At 39.1% G+C, this 27,344-nt stretch overlaps 1 protein-coding gene across 3 annotated transcripts; it reads left to right on the top strand.

The window, feature by feature from the left end:
• Window positions 1-2,834: 2,834 nt before the first annotated feature.
• LOC134811324 (ralA-binding protein 1-like) lies at window positions 2,835-26,031 on the top strand. 3 transcript variants are annotated; one of them, XM_063818100.1, is made up of 12 exons: window positions 2,835-2,959; window positions 3,976-4,123; window positions 4,349-4,447; window positions 8,504-8,706; window positions 9,192-9,269; window positions 11,644-11,769; window positions 13,166-13,284; window positions 17,476-17,606; window positions 18,042-18,310; window positions 19,070-19,239; window positions 21,521-21,619; window positions 24,404-26,031. In XM_063818100.1, the coding sequence occupies exons 3-12, from the start codon at window positions 4,353-4,355 to the stop codon at window positions 24,416-24,418; spliced, it is 1,305 nt and encodes a 434-aa protein (XP_063674170.1). In that variant the 5' UTR covers window positions 2,835-2,959; window positions 3,976-4,123; window positions 4,349-4,352; the 3' UTR covers window positions 24,419-26,031. The 3 variants fall into 3 exon arrangements, with proteins under 3 accessions (XP_063674170.1, XP_063674171.1, XP_063674169.1); XM_063818101.1 differs by lacking the exon at window positions 2,835-2,959 and adding an exon at window positions 3,164-3,306; XM_063818099.1 differs by lacking the exons at window positions 2,835-2,959; window positions 3,976-4,123; window positions 4,349-4,447 and adding an exon at window positions 5,351-5,539.
• Window positions 26,032-27,344: the final 1,313 nt, after the last annotated feature.

The following is a 27,344-nucleotide window of genomic DNA, read 5'->3' as shown; positions in this document are numbered from 1 at the left end:
AAATGGTCCCTAGAACATATCCTGAAAGTTTCAGAGTGATTGCTCAAACAAGAATTGCGCCCGTTGTTTCGTTTTGGCGGACGCTAGATTTCCATTTCACATTTACTATAAATTTAAGTATAACTATAAGCTCCAATCAGCTCACTTCAATCTTCATGATAATAATATTGATCAATTATGCATCAAATACGGGAAACACTTGAAATTCAGTTCAATTGCCGTAGAACTTAACTTGTATCTGTAATTCAAGAAATTATCAGCAAAGGTAAACTATACTCGTGTACACATCAATACACTACGCGTGCCACGTACAAATTGGGTGTATTACCTAATAGTAATATTATACATTACATGCATCATATACACAGTCGCGCCGCGCATTCATAGATCACAGGCTATCTATACATCACATCTCCGCAAGCAATCCTCGCGCGCGCCCAACTTTTTCGTTGCATGGTAACGAACGAACACACGACATATTTAAACCCACCTATCTCGTTCTCCAAAATCCACGTTTTTCTGCAAAAACCTCCATTCGTAACCTTTCACTATTGCCTTTTTTCAAAAGGGTGAAAAGGAAAAAATGTAGGAGAAGATTTTTAGAGTCGATTTTCAGGACGCGCGATCAAAAATCCCTTGCGCAATACAATTACACACAAGCGCTGACCTTTGACCGGCAATAATTTCGGCTAGGAACAATATTTTTCTATGGGATTAAAAGCATCTGATAGACACGGAGTTCGTTTAAGTTTAGTATTGTAAATAGTTAATTTGACGAAGGGAATACGTCTATTTTACCCTGAGTTATGTTTTAGTTCAATCTTGACACAATTTTAAAATTATAATTTAATTATTTTATATATATGTATTGTCCATAACTAGGGTGGCCTGCTAACAGAACCATGATCTGCCTTGATTCATCCTTCAGCACAGAGAAAAGCTCCTTTTTTTATACATTATGATTACAGAGGATCTGATATTTAGATATATATTGCTGTGCTGTAAAAATTGACTTTATTTATTTATTTATTTATTTATCACTCTCCTCTATTAGAAACAACTAAAAAATCGATTTTGAGAAAATTTCCATGAGGACCCCCCCCCTGCCCCCTTAACCCAATTGTTTAGCTTGGACGACTGGGGGCCGATGTAGTTTTAATGAGTTCCTTAGCTCGATTACTCACGGATTTATTGATCATAGCACATGGTGGGGCATAGCACACGATGGGACTCAAACCTGCAATCGATTGAAATTATTGTTTTATGCAAGCCACCACATCACCAGTTGATTGTGCTCATGTAACAATCATCAGATTCTTCAGTTTCACTGACCCGAAAAGAATAGCTAGTGTTGCAAAGCTTAGCACTATGTAAAGGTAACTTTTGTTTGGAGAGGCGAATCATACACAGTTTAGGCTCTTGAAATCTTCGATATAAAAATCATCTTGAGAGAACCTCCTGAATAGAATTAAGTTAGGCTCATATTTAGGCGAAACAAAACAGTCTTAAAAACAAGAATCCCACTATGTAAAGGTGCATTGGACACAAGTCAAGTTCTACAAATACAGAAAGAATTCGAGTTCTACAAATACATGCAATCATGGGATTCTAGAGAAGGGGTATTCACTGTAGCTGTAGTCTGAAGGGTTAATCCTCTTTACTTTGGCGTTTCTCCTGTATCAAATAATATGGTAGATCATGCCCCACGCTTTTGTCCATAAAAATAGCAAAATGTCAACTTTCTCTGTTGGTACCTGTAAAGCAAAGTACGGCGTTCATTTGTTATGCTAACAAAATTGATTGAAATAAATTTTCGTGCACATACAGAATGAATGGTTAATAATTTAATATATATGTAGACCAAGCTCTGTGCACGGGATGCTTCCTGGAAGAATCCAGTTCTTTAAATAGCGGGGCACCCTACCTAAAGCCAAATTGAGATATAATAATCATATTCCTAGGGAAATAATCAGAATCGAATACCAATCAAATAATATGATATATAGGAGTAGTAACCATATTTACTATGCAAAATGCCCCAACCACATAGTGTAAATTTATATAAAATTCAAATTCCATATCATCATTAAACCTCAATAGTCAATTGTTGTTTTCTTGATGTGGCATACCACATTAATTACTAATATATAGTCTTGAGCAGCTATTATGTTCTATGAATCGAATGGTTGTTCAATCCACATATGAACTCAGCTCCGGAGCTATGGGCAGAAAGCAAAGATGATTGCAAAATTTTTAAGGTTTCATCAATAGAACCATGGCTGTTTCAGAACTCTGATATGATCTTAAAAGCGATGTAAGACTTTGATTGGATTTAATGAGTCTGCTTTCTATTGTAATAGTCTACATGTCATGTAGACTACTATTTTATAGACATACACAATGCATTGTTAGTTTGATTGTTTCAGGATATAAGTAGAAAAGCTAATCTCATTCTTTAGTTATACATTTGATTAGTTGTAACTAAGGTGCCTCAGTAGTATCTTATCACATCGAGGGATTACATCTTTTATTTATAATAAATTGATTTTCATGTAAAAAATAAAATTTTCTTTTCTCAAAAATTGTCTTTTCTCATTTATCTAGATATTAGTATTTTTTAAGTTAATTAAAAAAAGAAAGTTTCAGTTATCTTGGTATACTGAAACAACAACTCGAGCCTTTCTTTTATTCTCTGTATTTTCTGTATTTGCACGTTTAGGCAGTTGCTCTTGTGACTAGAGTTTTAGAGTTATATATATATAATATATATATATATATATATTCTGTATTTTCTCACATGATTTCTAAAAACAAAAAGGATTGATTTGTCCATCATAACAATTTATTACCTTTAGATAAAACAGATGTACAAATGAATTCAATTTATAATGAAAACTATGGAGCTTTTTTTCAAACGAAGTAACAAAGCCCTCAAGTCCAACTCATGTGGAAGTCTAAGGTAATTTCCAATAAATTGTGTCATCAGTTTTTGGACTACAAGATGACTTATCTGTTTACCAACAACACGGCTCATATTTTGAGATTTAGATATCATTTCAAAATGCTTATTTTAATTCAATTTTATGAACCATATTTTCTGTTATGATATTAAAGTTTGGATTATGGTTTAAACTTTAATTCACACCGTTGCTTTACATGTTAGCTATGTAAAATCAGTACATGGTGCTACCTTTGACTTTCACGACTTGACATGACTAAACAAAACAAAGAAAAGCGAGGGGTTAGTCCATCAAAAGCGCTGATCAGCGCAATTCATCCGAGCGCCAGCTTTGAGGCTGATGGAAGGTGTGTTGAAGTAAAAAATGCACTTCGTGTTTTATTTTTCTTCATTTTGTATTATGTTCCCCATTATACCTTAAATGGCTGTTGAGTGCCTGCAGAATTGAATGTGTTATGCAGCGCATGTATAAATGTCCGAATGTTAAGTAACAATTGATTGTCGAAAGTTACCTGATCTCAGATTATATGATCTCACTTCTCAGTTTATATATGTTACTAGTACTAAGTTTGTGATTTGTTGTGACCTTGTCAATGTAAATGCAGTGTATCAACGATTACAAGTGTTTTTTTAGTCCTGTGTAAATACACACAACAGTCCATTACGTCTAGTAGTTTTACAGTTTATCATAATAATATTTATATATTATATATATAATATGGAAGTTATCCAATACTGCAACTACCGCAGCATTCATCCCTTGCTACCTCATAGCTTCCCACTTTTTAAAGGAGTGGTCTTGAAGTGGCTCTTGAAAAAACAACTGAGAGATGTCTTGTATACTCAGCATACATCATTTTTTTGCTGCCTCTGAGTTAAGGCAACTTCTTGAAAAAAAAGCATGAGCACAACTTCTCGCTGAAAATTTTTGAAAAGACTGACCTTGAATACTTAACAGCTCATATTATAACGATCCATAAACCCGATATAATTCTAATTATATTGCATATTTGCAGTTCTAGTGCCGGAAGCAGCACACCCAGTCCCATGGAAAAGCCGAAATCCCCCAAGTTCATGTCCCGACTAATGGAACACAACCCTTTGAGCAGATCAGCCTCACATCACCACAACCCAGCTGAGGGGAAACGACAATGTTAAATTCAGGTGAGGATATTTTGAACCTGTCTAGGGTAAGCAGGTCACACATTGGCATGTTGATACATATCCCGACTTGAACTTTGTTACCTACTTGGAGACTGAGAGTATCCTTGAAATTATCACTTGTAGGACCCCGGCAGCCCTGCAAGGTGTTACGCTGATTTATAAGGCACTAGGTTGAGATTCTTTTAACAACTAATTATTAGTGTCTTATAATATCGGTTTGTTCAGGTCGATGGATATAGCGAAGAAACTGAGACGGAAAGTGGTGGCACCGTCTGCAGCAGTTGACATGAGGAGTAATGATAATCAGGACGCTCACAAAGACGAGTGAGTCAAATTTCTTACATTCTTTTCAACCTGCTAACATCTAGGGCTTATTACATTCCTGGCATAGTTCTTTTTAGTTTAGGTGTGAACGGATAAATGTTACCGGATGGCGGATAATATAGCATCGTGATCGTATGCTCTGTTGTGTTGCCATATGCGGGCAAAGTTAACGTATCATATCATTAATGTGTTCGAATTTTCGAGACCTTCGTAAAATAATTATTATAATTCTGGAATAATTGCGGATTTAAAAATATTATTCAACATTGTTTCGTTGAATTTGTGTTTAGTAGGCTTCCTTTCTTGACATGCAAATTGCAAGCACATTTGATTATTCTGCTAAATAGTTCATAGTCTGAACATGTAAATAACATGCTAATTTTGGCTGTAATTCTGTCGGAATTTTGTTGAAAAAGTAGTAAGCCTGAGTGGGCTTTACAACCCTACCACGTAATAGAACACAAGGGAGTAAATAGGGTGTGATCAAATACTGGCTCTGTCAGGGCCACAATTACCTACTTTGAGAAAACTGACAAGTTAAAATCTTTTTTGGGGATGACCGAAACCGAATTAGCAACTTGTACTCAGCACATAATATCGCAAGTTCATTAGAATTAGTACTGCAGTATATTATGTAACCTTGGCCTGAACAGGTCACTTTCTTTCCGAAAGTGTGCACAAGTTAGCAAAAGTTGCAGAGTGTTGGTCTCAGGTCTGTCTTTAGGAAACAGTAATTAACAATGGCTTTATAATACACAAACTGTGTACATGGTTGTATAAAATATAACTCCTGTCATGCCTACCTTCCTGTATATTCTCTTTCTCACAGTTCTTCTGTAGTCTCTTACAGTTGGATCTGATAATTATTGTTTTCGTGCAGTGTCTAGTTGTTTCATACACCTTTGTACACCTGTGTTAGCTGTTCCTTCCTTTATCTGCTGTCCAATAGACGCTAAATATTCTATTTGTTAAGAAGGAAGTCGTTTGCATGGTTAACCATTGTAACGGGAACGTTGGTTGTGGAAAATATAAACTTGTTCCCACGATGCTATGTAATCTCAACGAAGCGATGGACAACGTATGGCGAAACAGGTTAATACTCTTTTTTAGAATACCAAACGAAACTTCATTTTTTCTATTGCTCTGATCTGAGTGACAGTACTATATCCGTGTGCAATACAAAACGTCCGCCAATGTTCTGGCCTTTAATTGCTAAGTCGTGCTGTGTAACAGGAGACTTTGATCTCTTTTCTCTGGATCATATCCTGACATTACGTCAACTCTTGATAAGAGCCAGGGATCATTACTCTTTCTACGTGTGACAGGCTGGAGTCTTTAAAAATCCTTTTGTGGCATGATGCAAGACGAGGGGGTCTAGGAGGGTTTTTATTGTATCACATCTAGTAAAGAGATTACATCACCTGCTAAGGACTATCCAATTATAGGATCCTTACTCCTTACCTTGTGATGAAGATTAACCTGCCGACATGTCATCCCTCTCTCTCTCTCTCGCCCCGTCAATGACAAGCTGACATAATGTGCTCATTAGCAATATGCCGATAGAAAGATTTTCTCCGTATCTGTGATACCTGTCCCCTGGCCACCACGACATCTGTCTCAGGTCTAGGGAGAGAGCTGCCGGGGCGTCTGGCAATCTCGTCATGAGGGTAACAGTGCATTAGTAATGAAGTTGCAAAGTAAGGGTCGAACGCTTTTTAGCGTGATTAACCGTGATATAGGTGTTAATGGTGGCTGAGGATCTGGAGGGTGGATGGTTCCCTTAAAAACCGTGACATCTGCTGATGATAGGCCAGTTATTGAGTTGTCCAGTGAGTGAGCCTGAGAAATGAAGTTCCTAACGGTTGTTATTCCCTCCTTGCTGTTAGCAGCTATTTCTGTGCTTAGCTCCCCCTTACCATCAGAGATCAGAGACAAGCAGAGGTCAGCAGCATCCAGACAAAAGAGGGGTGATGATGCAGCGCCTGGAGCACTTTTTCATATACCAATGAAAAGGAGTCTGAGTGATGAAAACGAAGCTCTTTTCCATATTCCCAACTTGGAAAGTAATGAAGAAGCTCTATTCCATGTTCCCAACTTGGAAAGTAATGAAGAAGCTCTATTTCATGTTCCCAACTTGGAAAGCAATGAAGAAGCTCTATTCCATGTTCCCAACTTGGAAAGTAATGAAGAAGCTCTATTCCATGTTCCCAACTTGGAAAGCAATGAAGAAGCTCTATTCCATGTTCCCAACTTGGAAAGCAATGAAGAAGCTCTATTCCATGTTCCCAACTTGGAAAGCAATGAAGAAGCTCTATTCCATGTTCCCAACTTGGAAAGTAACGAAGAAGCTCTATTCCATGTTCCCAACTTGGAAAGCAATGAAGAAGCTCTATTCCATGTTCCCAACTTGGAAAGCAATGAAGAAGCTCTATTCCATGTTCCCAACTTGCAAAGCAGTGAAGAAGCTCTATTCCATGTTCCCAACTTGCACAGCAATGAAGAAGCTCTATTCCATATTCCCAACTTGGAGAGCAACGAAGCAGCCCTATTCCATGTTCCAAATAAAGTGAAGAGAAGCGAGGCTGATGAAGGTCCAGGAGCTTTATTCCATATTCCAATGAAGCGGAGTGTTGATGAAGAGAGTGGAGCACTATTCCATGTTCCAAATATGAAGAATAACGAAGAAGCTTTGTTCCACGTGCCTAACGTTGAAAGACATGAAGATGCCCTGTTTCACATTCCCAACCTAGAAAGTAGCGACGACGCGTTATTCCATGTTCCTAACAGATTGAAAAGAAGCGAAGATGCCAGACCCGGTGCATTATTCCACATTCCACTTGAAGAAGAAATTGAGTCGGTTTCTAGTCGAGTCGTCAGAGACAGTGCGTTGTTCCACATACCTAATTAGATGAACATTCGGCGAATATTGATTATTGTTGAAATTTTTTGAATAAGGACAGATTTTTGCATATGTATGGGGTATTTTATGGTTATAAAATTATAATTTTTCGTGTCTAAAATATTGACTGTTTGTGCTGAAATTTCATTTAATATCTATTGTTGTCTATTCAATGTGTAACGAATTATTTTCATATTGTCGGTACCCAACAATGTTTCCTTATTCTATGTTGAACGTAACACACCGGAGAATTCCTCTGTAATTAAATCCCGGAATTTGGGAGGAACGAACCATGACACGTGTTCAATTATCACCTGGTATGTAGTGAGTCTGAACACGTTCACATATCTTCACTAATGATGGAACATACTGACAAGTTACAGTTGTTGCAAAGAAAAAGAGGAGAATCAGTCCAGTCTAACTGATCTCCAAAGCCAGTCTTGCTGCTGACGGTAATGTTTAAATTGGGCACACGTTTAGCTGAAGAGTAAATTAAGAAGAGTGACTGTTTAGTGTGGAGAGGTGATGTGTGAGCGTGATAGTACTTACCTGGATCTGGTGTTTATCTTGGTCCTGTCTTGTTCATCACGTCCTAATAATAATAACATCTGTTTTAACAATCATCACACCATCCTGAGTCCTGACAGCTCGATATGTCAGAAAAAAAGTTGAGTGATGTTACCGTTCTGTTCAAAAATAGAAAGTTATAAATATGATCCCGGAGAAGTGTCTGCGTCACACAGGGGGGTACCCCCCCCCTCCCCCCCGTCACACATCTTGACGTACGTCCCTCTCCATATTAGCTAATTGACTTCAACTAAAATGCAGACATAGCTCCCTTGAAAGTGCACTCAAAACGGAGTGCCCTGCTTTCAGCAGCTGGTGTTTCATATAGACTTCATACTCCATCACACGCTACTCACCTGGCTTCTTGAGCTAAATCCACCGTCACTTTATCGGAGATAACATCACAGAGTGTTCTAACGTTCTGAATCAGCTGAACTGTCTAGCCTGCTTCTCCTCATAATTACCTCTAAGTTCAGACATCCTTCAAACTGCCCTCCACTGCTAACCTCCTGTCTGGACTATAATTCATTTTCTCAGCCTGTACAATGTACATAATCATTACTTTTATTGAACCCCCTCCTCTCTCCCAGGAAGAAGAACAAGAAGAAACTCCGCAAGTTTATCACGAGCGTGTACTCGGAGAGAACACCAGAGAAACCCGCCGCCCCTGCCCAATCTAAGGGTCCCGTGTTTGGTATGCCTCTAGTGACCGCCGTTCAGAGGAGCAGGGTCAGTGACAAGCTCCCCCTATGTAGGGTCTTTCAGGACAGCGTCATGTACATCGAAACTTTCGGTAAGAGAATTGTTAACATTTTATATTGATTTTCATTTCTTGATGAAAGAGCGAATGCCCCATACCGAATAATTCATGTGTAACCTGGTAAAGTCACATACTGCCTCATGCTCTGGGTTGAGTATCTGTTGACATTATCCGATTGTAATCGAGTTTACTGTGCCGATCCTTCAGTGTTGAGAATTTTAAAGTTGGAGTTATTGCCCTTTAAGGTATAATAAATCTTACTTATCTGATCAGTTGCGAAATAACAAACATTCTGACCTGTAGTAGAAGTAGACATTTGAGATAATAGCCGAAATGCGAAATATAGTCGTTGACTCTACGTCTATCTGTACTGTGGATATTCACCGCGGTTAATTTGTAGCTATCTATTTTGGGGACCGTTTAAAATCAATGTGATTATCAAAATTTGCGATCCATGCACAATAATCCCGATTATCTGATTTTGGAACTCTGTAATTCTTATCAATCATTATTTGCAGCGTTAACCAGAGAAGGAATCTACCGAGTGCCAGGATTCAGGGCAAAGCTGAACGAACTCAAAAATATGTACAACCGAGGTAAAATATTTCGAGCTTTTCTTTGACAACTCCTTTTGCATATTATTATAATATTTACCAAGCACGAGAATATAATGTCTTAAGACTACACTCACTAGCATACCATAAATATCTTGACATCTTCTATTGAGCGCCACATCACATGGGATCATCGATTGGCCTCTAATTTTTTAAAGCTCCACCACGATTTGGCGAATTGAAAAGATCATTTGCCACATGTATGACAGAATCGTGATCTGTCTGAACTTGGACGCCTTTCTCAGTTCGGCCCCCGCAAAATTCCTTATTTCTAAACTATCGATCTGAACAGCTGGGGAACTTTCATTTCACTGGTGAGTGGTGCTAATGTCATCGTTATGTCATCTTTATGTCATCAACGTAGAACATGATCACATTCCAAAAATAGCACAAGAAGTTAAACTTCTAGAAATCTAAGATCGCCTGCCTCATCATCACATTCAAAATAAGGCATAAAACGGTTAGGTGTTATAAATGCTCCTGCTTACGTCACAGCCTTGATAATTTTCTTTTTCTCGGCTATTCCAGTAACGTTCCCTCTTCACCATGCTAACTTAATAAGTAATCTTCCTTACCTCATCATTAGTTTTTGTTTTGGCAGATAAGAGAATATTATTATGCTGTATTATTGGCTCTAATATCTCCTCATTAAATCACTTAATTATTCACCTTTAGATGAGGTAATGTGAGAAGGTTTTAAAGTTTTTGAATGAATAACTTATGCTTTCTCCTCGTTGAAGCTGATTACAACATCATGAGACTAAAATGTTATATGTATCTTGGGAGCTTTTTAATATTGGATTGGGTGTGGCCCCAGTAGAGCTTCATATTGTCGTAAGAGCATTAGGTAATCTAGTTTTCTCTCGCGGGATTAGATTGAAAATAGTCTAGGCATGAAACTTGGTGTCATTGGGTGCTGCTGGGTGCAGTTATAACCATTGACGGGGGGAATGTTGCGAAATTAAGTAATAAGCTTCAATGCGATTAAATAAAGTAAATGGCGCCAGAAATGGCAAGCTCGAGTAGTTTTAGTGTAGTGCAAGAATGGAACCTGACTGTAACGAACATGGTCTATCGTGGTCAGTAATTAGTGACTGATCGTTAGTCCGGCCCAGGGAGGTGATAGTTGGGTGACTGTTAGAAACTTTATGCTGGCTCCAGAAGATCGTGAAATAGTTGGATAATATAGAAATTGAACGACCGGGGGTATGGAAGCGACATGTTGTATGTGTAATAGAATCACAGTATGTGATTGCCATGCCAGGTAGGTTCAGTGTGGAAGTGTGTGGAAGGTATGCAAACAGAAGGTGAGCAGTGTAAACAGTGCGCATTCCTGGGGACACCGCCCTGTATGAGAGCCCTCTAGTTAGGCCTGGATTTAATGAAATTATCTTGTGTTCCAACTTCCAGCTAGTTGAGTGCCTGAAGGGCGGCTAGTTGAGGGCCGAAAGGGCGGCTAGTTGAGTGCCTGAAGGGCGGCTTGCTGAGTGCCTGAAGGGCGGCTTGCTGAGTGCCTGAAGGGCGGCTAGTCGAGGGCCTGAAGGGCGGCTAGTTGAGTGCCTGAAAGGCGGCTTGCTGAGAGCCTGAAGGGCGGCTAGTTGAGTGCCTGAAGGGCGGCTAGTTGAGGGCCTGAAAGGCGGCTTGCTGAGAGCCTCAAGAGCGGCTAGTTGAGTGCCTGAAGGGTGGCTTGCTGAGAGCCTCAAGAGCGGCTAGTTGAGTGCCTGAAAGGCGGCTTGCTGAGAGCCTCAAGAGCGGCTAGTTGAGTGCCTGAAGGGTGGCTAGTTGAGTGCCTGAAGGGCGGCTTGCTGAGAGCCTCAAGAGCGGCTAGTTGAGGGCCTGAAGGGCGGCTAGTTGAGGGCCTGAAGGGCGGCTGATAGTACCTTGGAAGGAAATTAAGTGTCACAGGGTCACCTCCGCCCCATTTTCTGCCCAATAAAAGTGTATGGTTTGTGGTCTAGTGAGATAACCTACTGCCATGTTACTACTTTAACTTACCTGGGAGTGTTGCCAGAAAATACTCGGTGTAAAGGCCAGGAATTTCCGCTTCAATGAAACTTTTATTGATTTGCGGCGAAACTGAGGAGGATTTAATTGGTTTATGAAGTGCGCGTACAGGATATAATCAGAAATGTCTCAAGTCCTCATTCTCAGCTTGTTAAGAAAATTCTCTGGAATGAGACTGCATATTTTGGCCATGTTTTCTTTGCATTTTTTTCATGTCTTCTGCAAACCCAAAACTTTATTATTCCAAAACTTTCTTATTCGTCCAAAACTTCCTTATAAGTCTTCTTCGTCACAAACTTTCTGACTAACAAACAAACTCCGACACTTCATCACGTGACCCCATCCTCCCCAGGAGAAGTGGTGAAGCTGACGAACTACGATCCAGAAACAGTGGGAATGTTGCTGAAACTCTACCTGAGAGAGCTACCAGAACCGCTGCTAACCCGGCAACTCGGTGCTCAGTTCGAGGGAGTCCTTCGTAAGTTTATAATACTGATAATTGCTTATAAATACTGATGTGATTAACCGAGATGTCAATTATATCAAGCTGTCGTTCAGTGAAATTTCGCTATAAACAGCGTAAATTCGCCATATGAAAATCTTTTAAACAGGTTTACCTGGTTGGAAATGAATCGTTCCTGATTCATTCATGGTTACGATAATTTTATCACGTTTTTACTGGAATAATTTGCACAAGATCTCCCTTTTCTGCTTCTACAAACACAGAATAAAAATCTACTGAGCTACTGTCGGTAATAATGAAGGATGACCTGCTGGTCATGCTCGCTCTGTAAATTTATACTTGCATGTTCGGGTGAGATTCCGGCCTTATCTAAATGGAGTATTCTAAGCTAATTGGGTTGTCAGTGTTAATCAGGATACATACAGGCTAATAGGAGTAATATTAATATTAGCTTACACTGAAAGCTGGCGTAATGTCCGATTATGCTGCCTAAATTATACTTAATTTTGATCAGAATTATCATGATGCATGTTGTTAGACCAATCAATTAAAAGAGTTAGTACCAGCAGGGTAAATTAAAATATTTCTTATTTTAGATTTCAAATTTGTATTTTAGATTATTTCCATTCTGAGGTTTTAACTGTGGCCTATTCTGTGAAAATGGTTATAAAGAGAAGAAATTGTATAAAAATGCGGCCGTGGATGTGTAAAGGAGGAAAAGACGGATTGGACAATGTTTTAGACACGTCTAACATAGATTTAACATAGACCATAATTTCTTGAAACCTGCCCAAGAATTAAACTACAACCGCATTAATTGAACCTAATTGACCTCAATTAAAATGTAGGCATCCACCTAATCCCATAAACGGTGTTATTAATATTGTATGTCATCCTGTTAAATATATTAAGAATTTAAGGTATTCGCTGGAGAATGTCTTTAATTAGAGGTAAGTCTCGCACGTTTGAACTACAATATTAAAGCTATTCCAAGTTGGGGTTTCAGGGGTGAGTTGTGGCTCCTGGCATCACTCTTCCGGCCCACCTATCAGACTATCTGAACTTGCAACCCCGCACACAAAGCAGGACGCGCTATATCGCTACTTTAACAACACCCCTTACCTCATTGCAGTGTGTCCCCCTGGCTGGCACGTTGCCAAAAATAAAACTTTTAAATGTATGGACCAGGAGAAAAAAAGGAAAAACCTTTTGTTTTTAACATGAGGAGTAAATTTTATGTACTTGTTCCTTTACAGCGGGGTAAAAGTACACTTGTCTTGTAATTATCTCTATCTAATTTGCTGAAATAAAATTAAAAATACTTCAATCAAAGTACACTAATCAGGAAACAATGACGTTTCCCAGATCAGGTTGAACCCTTATAAAAATGTAACCTTGTGTTTAATCTCAGAGTACGAGGACAGTGAGCAGAGGACGGCTATCCTGTGTGCCATGTTGAGACAACTCCCGGCGGAACACTACGCTACCCTCGCCTGGCTTTGTCTCCACATCAACCATGTCTCTCAGCATGTGAGTAAAGATGGAATGTAGAGGGGGGGGGGGGGGGCGGTTCTAGACTTTCGTCACGAGACTTATTTTACCCTTTTAACATGTGATTATGAAGAATGGGTTAAATGAATGTGCTGGAGATGTAGCTTGATGTACACAATGACTAGATCCCAAGTTATAGGAACCCCGTACTGTTAATCAACGTGCATATCATTCTCGATCTCTGGTCGTGTCACGTGGTCGTGTCACGTGGGCGTGTCACGTGGTCGTGTCACGTGGTCGTGTCACGTGGGCGTGTCACGTGTGTGTACCTTAAGCTCATTATCTGCTGTAAAAGTTAGCTGGCACAGGGTTCACACTCCTTTTACACGATGTGTAAATTAACATTCTTTAGAAAATTCTTTAGTGTAATATTATCAAGTACTTGTTATAATAGCTATCTCTCTCAGACTGAGACCAGCTAGAACTTGAGTTGTGTAAATTATGAGGGTTGTGGCACTGCAAAGTGGCTAGCACAGAATATAACTTGTAAACACACTTTAAACCATATATGTGTTGTCTTGTTAGGAAATGTGGGCCCAACAACATAGTATCTATCTATCACGCGAGCGTGTCTACTAATACTGTCTGTCAATGAACGCAGTTATTATATAAACAAATTTCTGGTGTACGTGTGTGCTGCACATATAAAATTAGCAATTTGGTAGCAAGTGTAACAATTTGTATGAACTGCGTTATCTTGGATCACACCTTTAATGGGTGTACTCACACGTGTACACTATAATACTCATGAGTCTTGTTATATTCCCTAGATTGGTGAGCTATTATTATAATATGTTGACCGGAGCGTGGTTAAATTTAACAAATAATCCTTGGGTCAGAGAAGATAAGTAGTTGTTGAAGTTGTTAAAATCTAGTTTCTAGTTTATTCCCTCAATATTAAGGTCACACCTTAGAATTAAAGTCTGTTACTCTACACCCGCTACTTTACGCAGTAATTCAAAATTTAAACTGAGTAGATACAAGTTACTTTAACTTAAATTTAAACTGAGTAAATACTTACCGCAACTTTATCTTACAAGTACAACTTGTTAAGTTACTAGTCTATAGAATGTTCTGTAGAATTTTCTCGATAGATTGAATATTGCAGTAGATACTTACTGTAACTTTATCTTACAATTTACTACTAGTAACTAGTCTGTAGAATGTTCTGTAGAATGTTCTCGAGATATTAAATATTTCCATGCCCGGCCCCTAAACCGAGACTATGTCCCCCACTCTGTTGTCACATCATTAGAGCCTCCCCTCACACCACGTCTCGACACCCTCACACCACGTCTCGACACCCTCTGACATCACTTCTCAGAGAAAGAGGACTCTGTTTTGATTTCTACAGAACTTGGCACTCACTGTACTCGCTCTACTGCAGACGCCACAAACCACTGCTTCTAAACCTGACTTTGAGTAGCACCTTTCAACACGTCCCCCGGGCTGATTATAACCACAGTTTACTGGGGATAATAACATGATCCTAGATATTATACCAGGGAGGACAGGAGAACATGTTCTCTAAACCTGGGAGAGCTCTGATATAATAACAATAATCAGCCCAAGTGGAACATAATTATATCTCTATATTGGTAGACGAAGGTGTGATATCCAACACGGTTCATCCTGCTAATCAGTACCGTATCACCACCATTATAAGTGGTATCAAAACATATACAGAACGTGTTGAATGACGGAATGGTCACCAGCGGATCTGGTGAATCTGGCAGCTAGTGTCTGTAAAACAGAGTTTATCAAGATAGAATAGGTTATAGGAGTATATTATAAATTATAAATATAATCATCATAAATTGAGATAGCAGCTAGTGTCTGTATGCAGTGAAATATAGTTTGTGTCAAGGAGATAGCTCGTATATAATTAATAAACCTCCAGATAGTGTCTGCAGTGCATGTCCGTGCAAATGAGCGGCGAGTGTATTATAATTTAAGGGAATCCCCACAATAATTGTAGCCGGGATTATATTTATCTCCTCCAACTCACCCACACACACACACACGTACACAAGCACTAAGATACACCATATCTTTAGTAGCATCAATTTACATGAGCACATGTCACGGACTGACGCTGGTGTGTGGTATAATATCCACTCTCCTCGCTCTGTGTGCATCACATATTATGCTCGCTGTGTGCATCACATATCCACTCTCAGCATCACATATAATTTATATGCTATTTAAATGGAGCGCTCTCTCTTTCTCTTTATTTCTCTCTCCAGTGGCGTGGCCATATTATTGTGGTTGATTATTTGACCCTGTCAACTTTACTTGGTTGAACCAATGGGGTGAGTTTGTGGTTAAATTGAAGGGTAGGAGTGGTTGTGGAGCTCTACATGGATGTCATGGTGAAGGTCTAGCCACTGGCGTGATCCTAAATGAAGCTAAGTGGAGGGCGAGTGAGGGAGAGCCGAGACGAAGATAATTGGTGAATATATCAAATGACATATGGAAAGGTTTGAATATACCGGCATTGTACTGAGATCTGCTGAATAGAGCCTATGGTGGTTAACAGTATGGTTAGTAGAGCGGCTGTACATCAGATTATCTCAGGCCCGACTCTAGAAACAAAGCTGAGATGTCAAGGAATGAGAGGCTTAGTTTTGGTTCAGAAGAACAGAAGCTCCAGACTGAATATTATTATTTCCATTCAAGGAAATATTGTTGGCTCAATGTGAGGGTCGGCACTTGTTGGAGGTTTTCTAGGCTTCCCAGCTCCCCTTTTAAGGTAGAACCCCCTTCCTGGAAGAAGGTTTGTGCCCGGTTCTACCTGGAAGAAGTTTTTCTTTGTACAACAATAACGACTAAGTTAATTGAGTGGAACAGAATCTCAAGTTCCGCGTGTCTGCAGAGAAGTTAGTGCCTCCCTCAGATCCGTGATCATTAGCTGAGTAGCTTCCCTTTTCACCTGGCACCGGCCAACAAACATGTCTCTATCAGACTCTACCTTCCTGATGTTACCTAGCTCCACTCTCATATATTATCCTCCATTATAATATCTAACTACAAAATCATTAAATGAATGATATATTATTCCTCGTGATCAGAGGGAATTGTATGGTTTCGCCCTGTGCCGGGCGCAAAACCCCCTAACTTCTGTTTACGGGATATATTCAGAAGTCAGCGCTACCGTGTGTACTTAGCAGTGCCTGTGATTTGAGGCAAGCTCATTGGTATAGAACCTTCAGGAAGGCCATATTCATCCATGGCCAGTAGACACAGTAAAGTGGAAAATGATGACACTCAAATTTGTGAGAAGCGTCCCAAATGAGTCATCAGCACTTGAAGGTGATCTGATTTTCAACGTTCGGCACGTTCATTGACCCTGTTTCTGTATAGAGATGTCGAAGCGTGCAACACGTTTTGTTTGTAAGATTTATTCACTTAGATCATCGGGATAAAGACACCCAAATTGCGAAACCTTGGGAACCCGTGCCAAATTTGTACAAGTGCAAGTTTAGACCCTCTGTCCGGCTTAACTGGGACTAAAAATAACGTTATCCAAAATTAGATCTGTTAAGAGGTTTAAACATGAAGCTGGTTATATGGCACTAAGAGCTGGGTGCCGCTATCTTAACCTACATGCTGGTGACAAGGACAAGCAGCATTCCGCAAGGAGTTGCTGAGTACCCATTAAGTAGTTGTTAGTAAAGGTGGGAATAACTTGATATAAACGTGATAAACAAACTTACCGCGAGATGTGGTCCGGGATGCTTATGTTTGAACCAAAGTTTAAATTAATTCAAACAAGATAATATAAGATAAGTAATAAGTATGCTAGTTATTTGACATTAGTATGCTAAATAGTTTGATTGTGGGCAGAACGTTAGTGTCCACATTGCATGGTGTAAACAGTAAAAGCCACTTAAAGTTAGCTGCCTGGGAATTACAAGGTTGTCAGCTTGTTTGAAATTTTAAAAGTAACTCCCACAAACTTAAATGAAATTTACAGCTATATTTTAAATCGACGTTAAAACTCGCTCCCCGTACGCCCATGAAAAACCTCCTATCAGCAACTTAACCCTAAGTATGTTCAACCCAACCCTGAGTTCTGATTTTAAATGCAAGTTATAACCCAACGTTCCCATTCACCCGTAAAAATTTAATTCCAACATTTTACCCAACCCTAAGTTGAAATTGTTGCAGGAGAAACAGAACAAGATGACACTGTCCAACCTGATCATCATCCTTTCCCCCACCCTTCTCATCTCCAACACTCTTCTGAGGTGTCTCTGCGAGAACGCACAGCAACTCTTCCCCGGCGTCATCCTAGACCCGTAAGTAACAAAACTTTCCACATTACATGTTCCAAGTAAAATACATTTACATTACATAATTTTGTTTTGGTTAAATTTTATTCTCGAATTTACCAACCGATGTTTTCCATTTGGTGTTTAAAATTTGAACTTCTTTCACCTTCCTTTTTTGTTTCCTGTTAAATTTCACAGCGTTTAAAATGTTAATTGTAGCAAACTTTACCCTTGGATATTCAATCGATTATAAGTCAGCACTTGGATAAAACGGCTTAAACGATGTATTACGTAATAGAAGCACGTCATTTTATTGGAAAGAGATGTCAACAATTACGTCTGATTGTATTTTTAGCTATTGTTTTCACTGAACCATTCAACAGACATTGTGTTTAGGACTAAGGCGCATTAAACCACATTACAGAAGTTGTAAGCCATTCACGAATATAATCAATTCTGCAGAAACACCAAGATCCCAACCCAAGAAGAACTGAACGCCCTGTCCAATAACTCCAATAAAGCAGAACCAGAAGTGGACCAAGCTTCCATCGACAAAAACCTCCAGTTAGTGAGAGACGAGCTTGTTCAGTCGTATGTGTGGGTGCAAGCGCGCAATGACGCGCTGCGCTACATGAAGGAGCACCTGAAAGCGCAGCTCAAGGAGGAGCGGCAGATGGTGAGCACGTACCAAGACCAGCTCAGGGATTTGGAGGATCAGAATTATACCATTGGTACGTGTCATTTTAGTTATATTTATCGTGATACCATTTTCAACTGTTTTTGCGAAATTCATGGAGAAAAATGACCAATTATGGAAGTTTAACCGAGAAGCCGTTGCAATAAAATTGCGATAAGAAGAACTTCTCGAATTGCCCACCGTTATGAATTGCCTACAGTTATACAGCATTACATAATCACCACTTTTCATATGTCAAGAAGTTGTTACTTATTATCTTATACTTTCCACTTCAAATGTCAAGAAGTTGTTACATATTATCTCATTTTCTTTATGTTTCATTATCACGGGCACTCCTTAGTGTCTTCTCTACTTAGTGGATTATCCGTTTATCTTATCAAATACTCCCACAAAAAGTACCCTTACAATCGCCTACAAATGACATATTAACTGATTGTCCGAAATTCAATCTTCTCTGGCCTCTGGGGCACTCCTTAAAATCACGTTTTATCGAAATTCTAGCAGTCCTATAATTACAAATTATCAAGTGGTTTACTCCCGCGCAAAGTACCCTTACAATTGCCTACAGAGAAACATATAGACTGATAGTCTCAAATAGCGACCGATCTTTTCCGGGGCACTCCTTAGAGTCACGATTTATCAAAATTCATCTTTTGTTGCTACCGGCTACTATAGGATTTCTTAGAATATTGACAAATTTATTTATAACAAATTCATTTTTTGATATCGATAATTTATGCATTATCGATAACAAAAAGCTCCCTCCCAATGTTTCTAAATCCACCATTTCCAGGTGACACAGTGGTGCTGCGAAACTCACGACGAGGCAAATCTCAGAACCGTCACTCAGCAGCAGACACGACCAGCCGAAACCTGAACAGCACACAAGCGGCCACCCATGAAACCGAGGAGGACTTGAAACTTTACCTCAGCACCCTCGAACAGATGAACAACGAGTACGAGGTGAGCTTCTGTCTGGCTTGTTGAGATTCTGTTGACATTTTGTTGAGATTTGGTTTGATTTTAATGATTTATATATAACATTTATATGTGTTCTACGTGCATGGCATCTTTATTTTGATTTTAAAATTATCGAGACAAATTGTTGCAGCATTTGGCAAGTTGTCATATTCTTGAGGATCTTAACACCTCAATTATCATGCATTATATCATTTAGGAGGTCATCGCACGGTCACACGTCATTATCCAATATGAGCCAGATTCTACAAATCGTTTTCCACCAGTCCATGTAATGTCTACAGAACTTAGGCAAACTCTTCAACTTACAATATTCGTTATATTATTAGGATTATCAGCGTTAGCAGACTTGAGATAAGCTGAACCTAAATATGGGTTCAGGCGTAGTAAACGCACTTCTTTACCCCAATCCTTGGTTCTTGCAAGTAAGCTACAACTTTAAACAGATCTGAAGCTCTGCAACCCCGCTTAAAGCTTTGGGTGGGGCAAGTTCTCTGCTATGACACACAATGCCGTGTTTACTTCTTCCTGTCAAAAATACAGCTGAGCGAGCTTAGTTGTAGTTAGATGGCTTCGGGGACACATATGAAAGCATGAAATTAAAAAAAGACTTGGAGACAGAAGCTATAATCGTTAATCAAGCTTGTAAACTGTAAAGGTCATCATGACCTTGTCATTATAATGCGAGTCATAGAATTCATGGAATTTTAGAAATTAAGAAAGACTTCATTTTGGATATCTTGCTCGACTCTCTGCACTTCTCAAGAATCGGTAAATGTACTTGGATTTGCATGAAGATTCTGGTTGGGCAGCTGACAGGTGTGTATACGGTTGTCCTTCAGAACAGTTTCTTCAGGTTGGGTGACTCTTTTTCCAACATAATATACTGAATTAGCCTTTTCTTCCATCGGTGTCATGGCCAAATTTGTCATCTCCATAGCTCTATACAGTCAACCAAAAAGAAATGCTCTGAATATATCTAAATATATTTACTGCACCCCAAACATTTGGTATGAACGGACAGATCTCCGATTTCCGAATATCTGTAATTTGTGTCGAACACACTGAGAGCTAACAACACCGCAAGCTACTTATTCCCGGTATTCCAAAATTTGTCAACATGTATGGTATGGTATTTGAACATATTTGTAGAATTATCCTAGTCTCTCTGAATGTATCCCGGCACTATCTATAGTGCAGCTTCTCCGACCGGTCCTACCCTCCTGATTTAATATATCTAGATATTTCTTATATAAGATATATCATATCATACCAGAAAACGCTGGCAATAGTTAAACTAATGGCTTTATATAGGGGTCACGTGACGGATACGTATCGGTCACGTGAGCCCTTTATCGGCTGCTGCGCGGCTCAAAAACCTATCACGTGCACTGTTGACGTAAAAAAGTTGATAGTGAGCCAAGTGCTTTACCTTGAGTTTATTACACCTGTGCTGTCAGTAAAGTCTTGCAGTTGCTGTGTAACCCCTCCCTTTGGAGCCCGCTCTCTCTCTCTCTCTCTCTACAATGGATACTAGTTAAGATATATGTGATAAGTGTTTTGTATGGTGTGGCACAGATGTGACACGCAGTGCAGTCAGGTGCAGTGTGACACGCAGTGCAGTCAGGTGCAGTGTGGTGCGCGGTGTGCAGCATAATCCCTGCACCCAGATATCATATCTCATATAAATGTCTCAATACCGACTGAGGATCCTATTCCTGGTAATGACTTATTTTGACCTCCCTAAAGTTTCATCAAACTTTGGCCGGAAAATTTCTGAAACATCAAAATGATTGTGTGCCGCAAAGGCAGTAACACTGTTACACTGTATCTGATCTCTGGTTGTTTAAAAGATCTACAAGTCGCGTGTGCCTACTTGCCTAGTCAAGTAGTCAGATCAAGTTGGTCCAAGGCACGGACAAGCAGGCAATCTCCATTCTCCCCCCACTCTTAGCCGGCAATCTCCCCACTCTTACATCACTCTTCAGACCAATCATCACAGTGTAGAGACACGTATTATATTCAGCATGTAGCAACAGCATTATTTATAGACCTTTCCTGAGCTCTAAACTATATTGACAAGGAGAATCCTCCGCCCGATGAGTTTCAGCAGCACATTTAATACATAATGACAGACATAATAATCAATCAATCAACTTACATGGTGTTATGGTGTAAATCACAATTATGTGCCTATTATGCAACATTATGTGGGGTTATTATGACATATTATAACATTATTATAACAGATTTGTTTACATTTCAGACTGATAAGACGAGTCTCTATAACAACATTATCACGGATACGTTTGCCTGCATTGACGCTTACACGGAATTAAGATTCAGACAGACCTTCTCCCAACAGGTAAGAATATCTTTTTAACCCTTCAGGTTTTGCTGTATATATATTATTATATTATATGATATTTAAATTTTAGAGTAAAAATTTTGGACTTTGTACGGGTTCTATCTTCTAAAAGTTGACTGAATCACGCTAAGTTTAGGGTCCAGAAATTGACTGGATTAGGAAATGCGCTGGAAACAGTCAAACACCGCCACACCTATGTGAGTGGGTGCATCACGTGCAAATAGGTTTCTGCAGAGTTCAAACGAGAACTAAGTACACATCTCCTTAAGAAACATTGACACATCTGTGCACTGCACATATTATTGAATATTCATGCAACATGTTCTGACAGGCCTCCGTACGTGACGCACTCTGCTGACACTATCCGTCACTCGGCGAGTCCAACTCTTGTACGAAACTTCTCGTAGTGATCTAATAGCCCTGTGTACCAGTTACCTGTTTTTGTAAAACTCTGGAGTGACCTTATATGGGGTGGGTTTTGAAAAAGAAGTGCACTGTAGAGTTGGAGTGGGCATGTTTGGTGTGTCGTTTTGTAAAAAGGGGGGCGGGGACTGGGCCCTGTATTTGGCAGCCTTTCAGCTCTATTGGGGCGGGGACTGGGCCCTGTATTTGGCAGCCTTTCAGCTCTATTGGGGCGGGGACTGGTTGGCAGCCTTTCATCTCTATAGAGGGCTGGGACTGGGCCTAGTTTATGGCAGTTGGCCATATTAGTTCTGTACTGGGCACATAGTGTACACAAAGCACAACAAAAGGTTCATTCAACCAGTTATAATTATTGGATGACAAAGTTGAAGGTGCACAATAGGGACAATATTATGAGCTTACAGATGTACAAATGTACGTGTTCAACAACCCTTTATTAAGTTCAGTAATTACGTACATTACTGTTTGTTAATGTGATATTATAATATACAAAAAGTACAAGTTGAGGGGCTGTGTGTGATATGCTAGTTCCAACCACTAATATTGTAAATCTTCCTATCGATAGTCCAGGAGAACTTCCAATATAAGTATCCGCAGCTGTTATAACAGTATTCCAGAAGATTGTCGGAATATGGTCTCTGTAGCCCGGGGAGAGCTAAGGACTTCAAAAAAGTCTGTCCAGGCCAGACAGTCAACTCAGCACAATGATCGGAAACTGTGATTTAGGGTTAAATAAGGACAGACCCTGGCAATAGTGCCAAATGAATCTTCTGAGGTACCATTCAGCTACCATACACTGGAGTATACTGTAAACTATATCAAATCATCGATTTACGATATATTCTCATTTTGACGGATACAGATATTTGGATTAAAGGAGAATGGTCGGCTCCTTTCTGAAAACTGTTCAGGAAATGACACCTTCTGAAGTGTTGGTTGAAATATTTTCAGCCCTGACACCTAGTGACCTAGATGGCATGTTTTAGGCTTACACTTCCTCCAGGCTCCCGGCAGTGTAGTGGGTAGTTTCTCCTCCAGTTCTAGATGTTGGCCTGCTGAGCAGGGACGTAGCCAGGATAGCTGAGGTAGACTTTCTGCCGAATCAAACCTTTCTGCTTTTAGAGAAATGCTTTGACAAGTGTTAATGTAAGGAGTACATTTGTTCGAACTGAGGTATATTAATGTGTGTTCCCAGCAACTTTGAGCAGGGTAGTCACAGCTGGTATTAACGGTTACAAAAAGCATGGAAATTAATAAGCAGTGGGGAGATGAGCATTGTTTGTCAATTTCACGGTCGCCTTACATCCTGCTTTATTGTTCTGAAGCGATGCAAACGAGTTTGGAAAGCTATTGCTATTGGATTAGCGAACAATTCAAAATTTTAATAAAGAAATAAGGTGGAGCGTTCTGTAGATCCAATCAATTAATTATTAAACCAAATTAGTTCCGGTGTCCTGCTCCATGACTACACGCTTCAGTACATAGTGCCATGGTACTTAATGCCCCACAATTTCACAGTTGTGGTTTTGTTTGTTTTTGGTTTGCATTTGGTCGGGGTTTGAATAGATCCTTGAGAAACAAAACTTCTATAATTAAACAATTTCTTGGAAAGATACCCTTTTTTTCAGCTCCAATTATTCCGTCTTACTGATTGGAGCTGAGATTGCAAAATGTTATATCACTTTTAAGGAGGGCGCGCAGAACTTTTCCGTGTAGAATTATGAGACCGAGCTGGCGTGGCTAGCTGAGCTAGCTTAATTATATTAGCTGAGAAATAAATATTCACGTGCGTGGCCGTCGAGCCGCGCACATACGATTTCCATAAGCATGCGACTTGACCTCATGATCGAATGAACCTTACCCTAGCTTTCAAATTAAGTTATTATGAAACTTTGAAGTAGCTTAGTCACGTTGGAATCATACTTTCCGGATAAATAAATGATACAATTAAATGCCTCTTAAACTGCAAGTGCAATTACCTTATATCTGGCAGATATAAGGTAGAACTACTGCAGTGGTACAATTTAAGTTTGGCGGTCAGACCTTTACAGTTTACATGTTTATTTAGATTGAATTCACCACCACCAGCAAAATTCGTCTTACGACAACCTTAAATCTGTCCACTGTTATAGAGTTACGTTATCTGATCCATTGTCGCAGTAATGCACAGTGTGACGACAGGGTAATCAGTTGGATGCAAAATTATAAGACCGTACTTTCCACTAATATGAGTAGAGTATCTAGAAAACTAGATCAATAATTTACGTATTATTATATTATACTACTCAGTACTCAGTGCTCACTCCAAACATAGGATCTTGAACAACATAGAAGAAATCTAACCTCACTCTTTTTCAGAAAGCGAGTAGTTAAAGACGGCTGAGTAGAATCTAGCGAGAATTGAAAAAGAAATCCCCGACTTTAAATCTCTACAGATCGGAATTAGTCCAACGGTTCACATTCAACTTTATAAGTTGCTAATTAGTTGTGTTATCTAGCCAATTAGTCGTTGATTAATTGAGTTATACAGCCAATTAGTCGCTAATGAGTACAGCCGAACAAGACCTGACGAGTCACCATCACCAGTCGTTAAATGTGACACAGACACAAACTTATTATAATTTGAAACTATTGAACATTTTAGTATTATTTTAAAGAGTTAAATTTGATATTTTATAATGATATTGAATTTAAAGTTTCTGTAATGATGATAATAATGAGCTTGAAATTTATTTTAAATTGAAAAGATACCGAACTAATTACAAAACTCATTATTATGCTTTTGATGAATGTTTAAATCCTTAATTTGTCTAGATTTATTAACGATTAAGTCATTTCATGAGTGTAGGTCATTTCATAGAAGTAGGGTGTGACACTAATCGGAATTGATACAACATGGTTGGTCAAAACTAAGGGGTTACCACTGTTGTTTTTTGTTTCACTGGCAAAAACGTCAAAAATGAGCAATGAGAAATAAGATATAAAATTTGGAGTCAATTGGCCAAAAATTAATTACGTTATATTTGAACGACCTAAAAATTTGCAAAAGTTTTAAAAGGTTTTATTTGCAATAATTGGCCAAAAGGAATGAGGTGAAAACGACAGTGGCAATCCTTTAAAGCACAAATCTGGAGCGAAACTGAAAACTTGAACCAACAAGTTTACAGAAGGTTCTAATCAAGTTTTCACTTTTTGTAGGTGACATGTTTTGAACCTTTAGTTTAACATAGGTTAGATGGAAAGTGACACTAGGTATAGGACAGTCTAGGACCTTGCTTGCTAGTTGTTATTAGGTGTTTGCTATTAGGAGTTGTGTGTGACGTGAAATGTTCAAAAGATTTAGATCTCGGAACTTTGACGCGAATGTCTATTCGTCTGATTGACCATGTAGATTCCCATGGTTACGACTGCTACTTCCTGAAAGTACGGTTTTTAAAATGCTTACATTCTGTTTATGATATTAGTGCATCTATTATCATTTAATTGGAGTGATATTTCGCGGTTGTCCATGTTTCTTATGATAAATTAGTGCGTAGTGACTGTATAAGTCTTATTGTTTAAATTTAATGATAGTTAATCCCTTCATTTCTTTATTGAAGATATATAAATTTCCCAAATTTGATGTAATATCTTTTATAAGATGGCAGAGTACAAAAGTCTGATGTTTCAAATTACCGTCAAAATATGCTCCACGAAACAATGTAATATAATTTTCAGCTGGAAAATTTCTGTATTACAATTTCGTTTCTTCTGGGACTAATTAAAGACAACCGGTTTTCTTAACGTTTCTAATTAATTTTAAAATATTTGTTTGGTTAAATATTTAAAATCAAGATCATCTCTGAAAAATCAGAACTCATTCTGCGTTGTATTTAATTTGTAATGTTAAAACAGGAGTACTCCATATTTTGTAATTCAAAATCGGTTCATGTGTTATTGAGAATCGGATTGTCTTATCCGGAAATATTATTTGTCACATTTTCAAAGGACAGCTTTTATCTTGTTACCTGGGGAGGAATATTTCAAAAATGTTAAATATGCTAATAATCAATGCACGATGCGTAACTAACTGAAAACTGAAAAGACCACCCTAGATATAGTATCGAAACCAAATCACCAGGACAACATTCGGTCATATCCTTTCAGCAGACCGGATGATACAAGGTGAAAATCCAGGAAATTGACAACGTCCCCAAGGATCACGAATTATAGAATTACTTACAGTCTACTGTCTACATCAAGTTTACTGAACCGGGACGTCTGCACCACCTCTCACAAACACAAAGTTAATCCTTCTTTCCACTACAATCAGTTCTAAATTTAGATACCAGGTCAGGGTACTGTTGCAATCTTAATCTATCCCATAATCGACCGATCGATTAAATGGCGGAGTCCCTCATTACGGATACCGTATTTTTAGACCCTATTAATCAATAGGGGGAAGGTGAAGCCTGGAGGAAAAGTCATCAGACATGTTGATCAGGGACACAAGATTGGCTCTCATTTGAATGAAATGCGTGCAGCCAATAGTCCCTGATGAGCATGTTAGATGAGCTCGCAGTACTGTGTCCACTATGCTCGACGCTCGTATCTATTGTAACGATATTTTGTCGATCTGTCTTGGATTGTTAAGATATGCTTACATCTTAGTTAGGTGTTAGTCCCCATGGTGCTTTCTTCCTGTATATCGTGATTTCTTGGTTTTAAATGTGAATTAACGTTGCTTGTCTCTCCGTGATATGATTAGTTTGATGATGGTTGATAGTATTGAGAGGCTCGGTTCGTGTAGTATTCTGTGTAACACAAAACACAACACGACCCGAGTTGCTGCATATTCAGCATCATACTATCAACCGTCGGCATTATCACACTGCACTGGTGTAAAGGAACGTGAATCTATTTATATACGATCTTGTGTAGTACCTAGTAGTACCTACCCGCATGCTGCCGTACACAGTTCCCGGTGGTGCGGAGGTTTATATTAAGCACATTGAATCTGTTGACCAATACCAATTGTCTATGTGTTCAACCTGAAGCTGTGAGGTTTGCAATTTATTCCGCTGTGTTGTTGATCATTCCTGATCATTCTAGATCATTCTAGATCATTTTGGTTACCTCTTTTCGTTAAGTTTAGGTACTGAGTCTTGAAGTGCCATCACGCGATTCCACTCTCGGCACGGCAATGTTTACACAGCATACACTAAGTGTATATACTATAACTGTGTGTATATAACTCAAACTGTGTGTATATACCTGTGTGTATATTCTATGACTCATATCACCTCATCCTGTGGCCGGT

The sequence above is a fragment of the Bolinopsis microptera genome, chromosome 2 (assembly GCF_026151205.1).
Source record: "Bolinopsis microptera isolate Bmic1 chromosome 2, MBARI_Bmic_1.0, whole genome shotgun sequence".
NCBI classification, from domain to species: domain Eukaryota; kingdom Metazoa; phylum Ctenophora; class Tentaculata; order Lobata; family Bolinopsidae; genus Bolinopsis; species Bolinopsis microptera.
The sequence above is the reverse complement of the archived record's forward strand: the minus strand, read 5'-3'. Positions and strand labels throughout refer to the sequence as shown.

Coding starts and splice junctions, on each gene's coding strand:
- LOC134811324 (XM_063818099.1), top strand. CDS start 5,436: ATGGTTAACCATTGTAACGGGAACGTTGGTTGTGGAAAATATAAACTT. Junction 5,540..8,503: donor GACAACGTATGGCGAAACAG/GTTAATACTCTT, acceptor CCTCTCTCCCAG/GAAGAAGAACAAGAAGAAAC. Junction 17,607..18,041: donor CCCGGCGTCATCCTAGACCC/GTAAGTAACAAA, acceptor TCAATTCTGCAG/AAACACCAAGATCCCAACCC.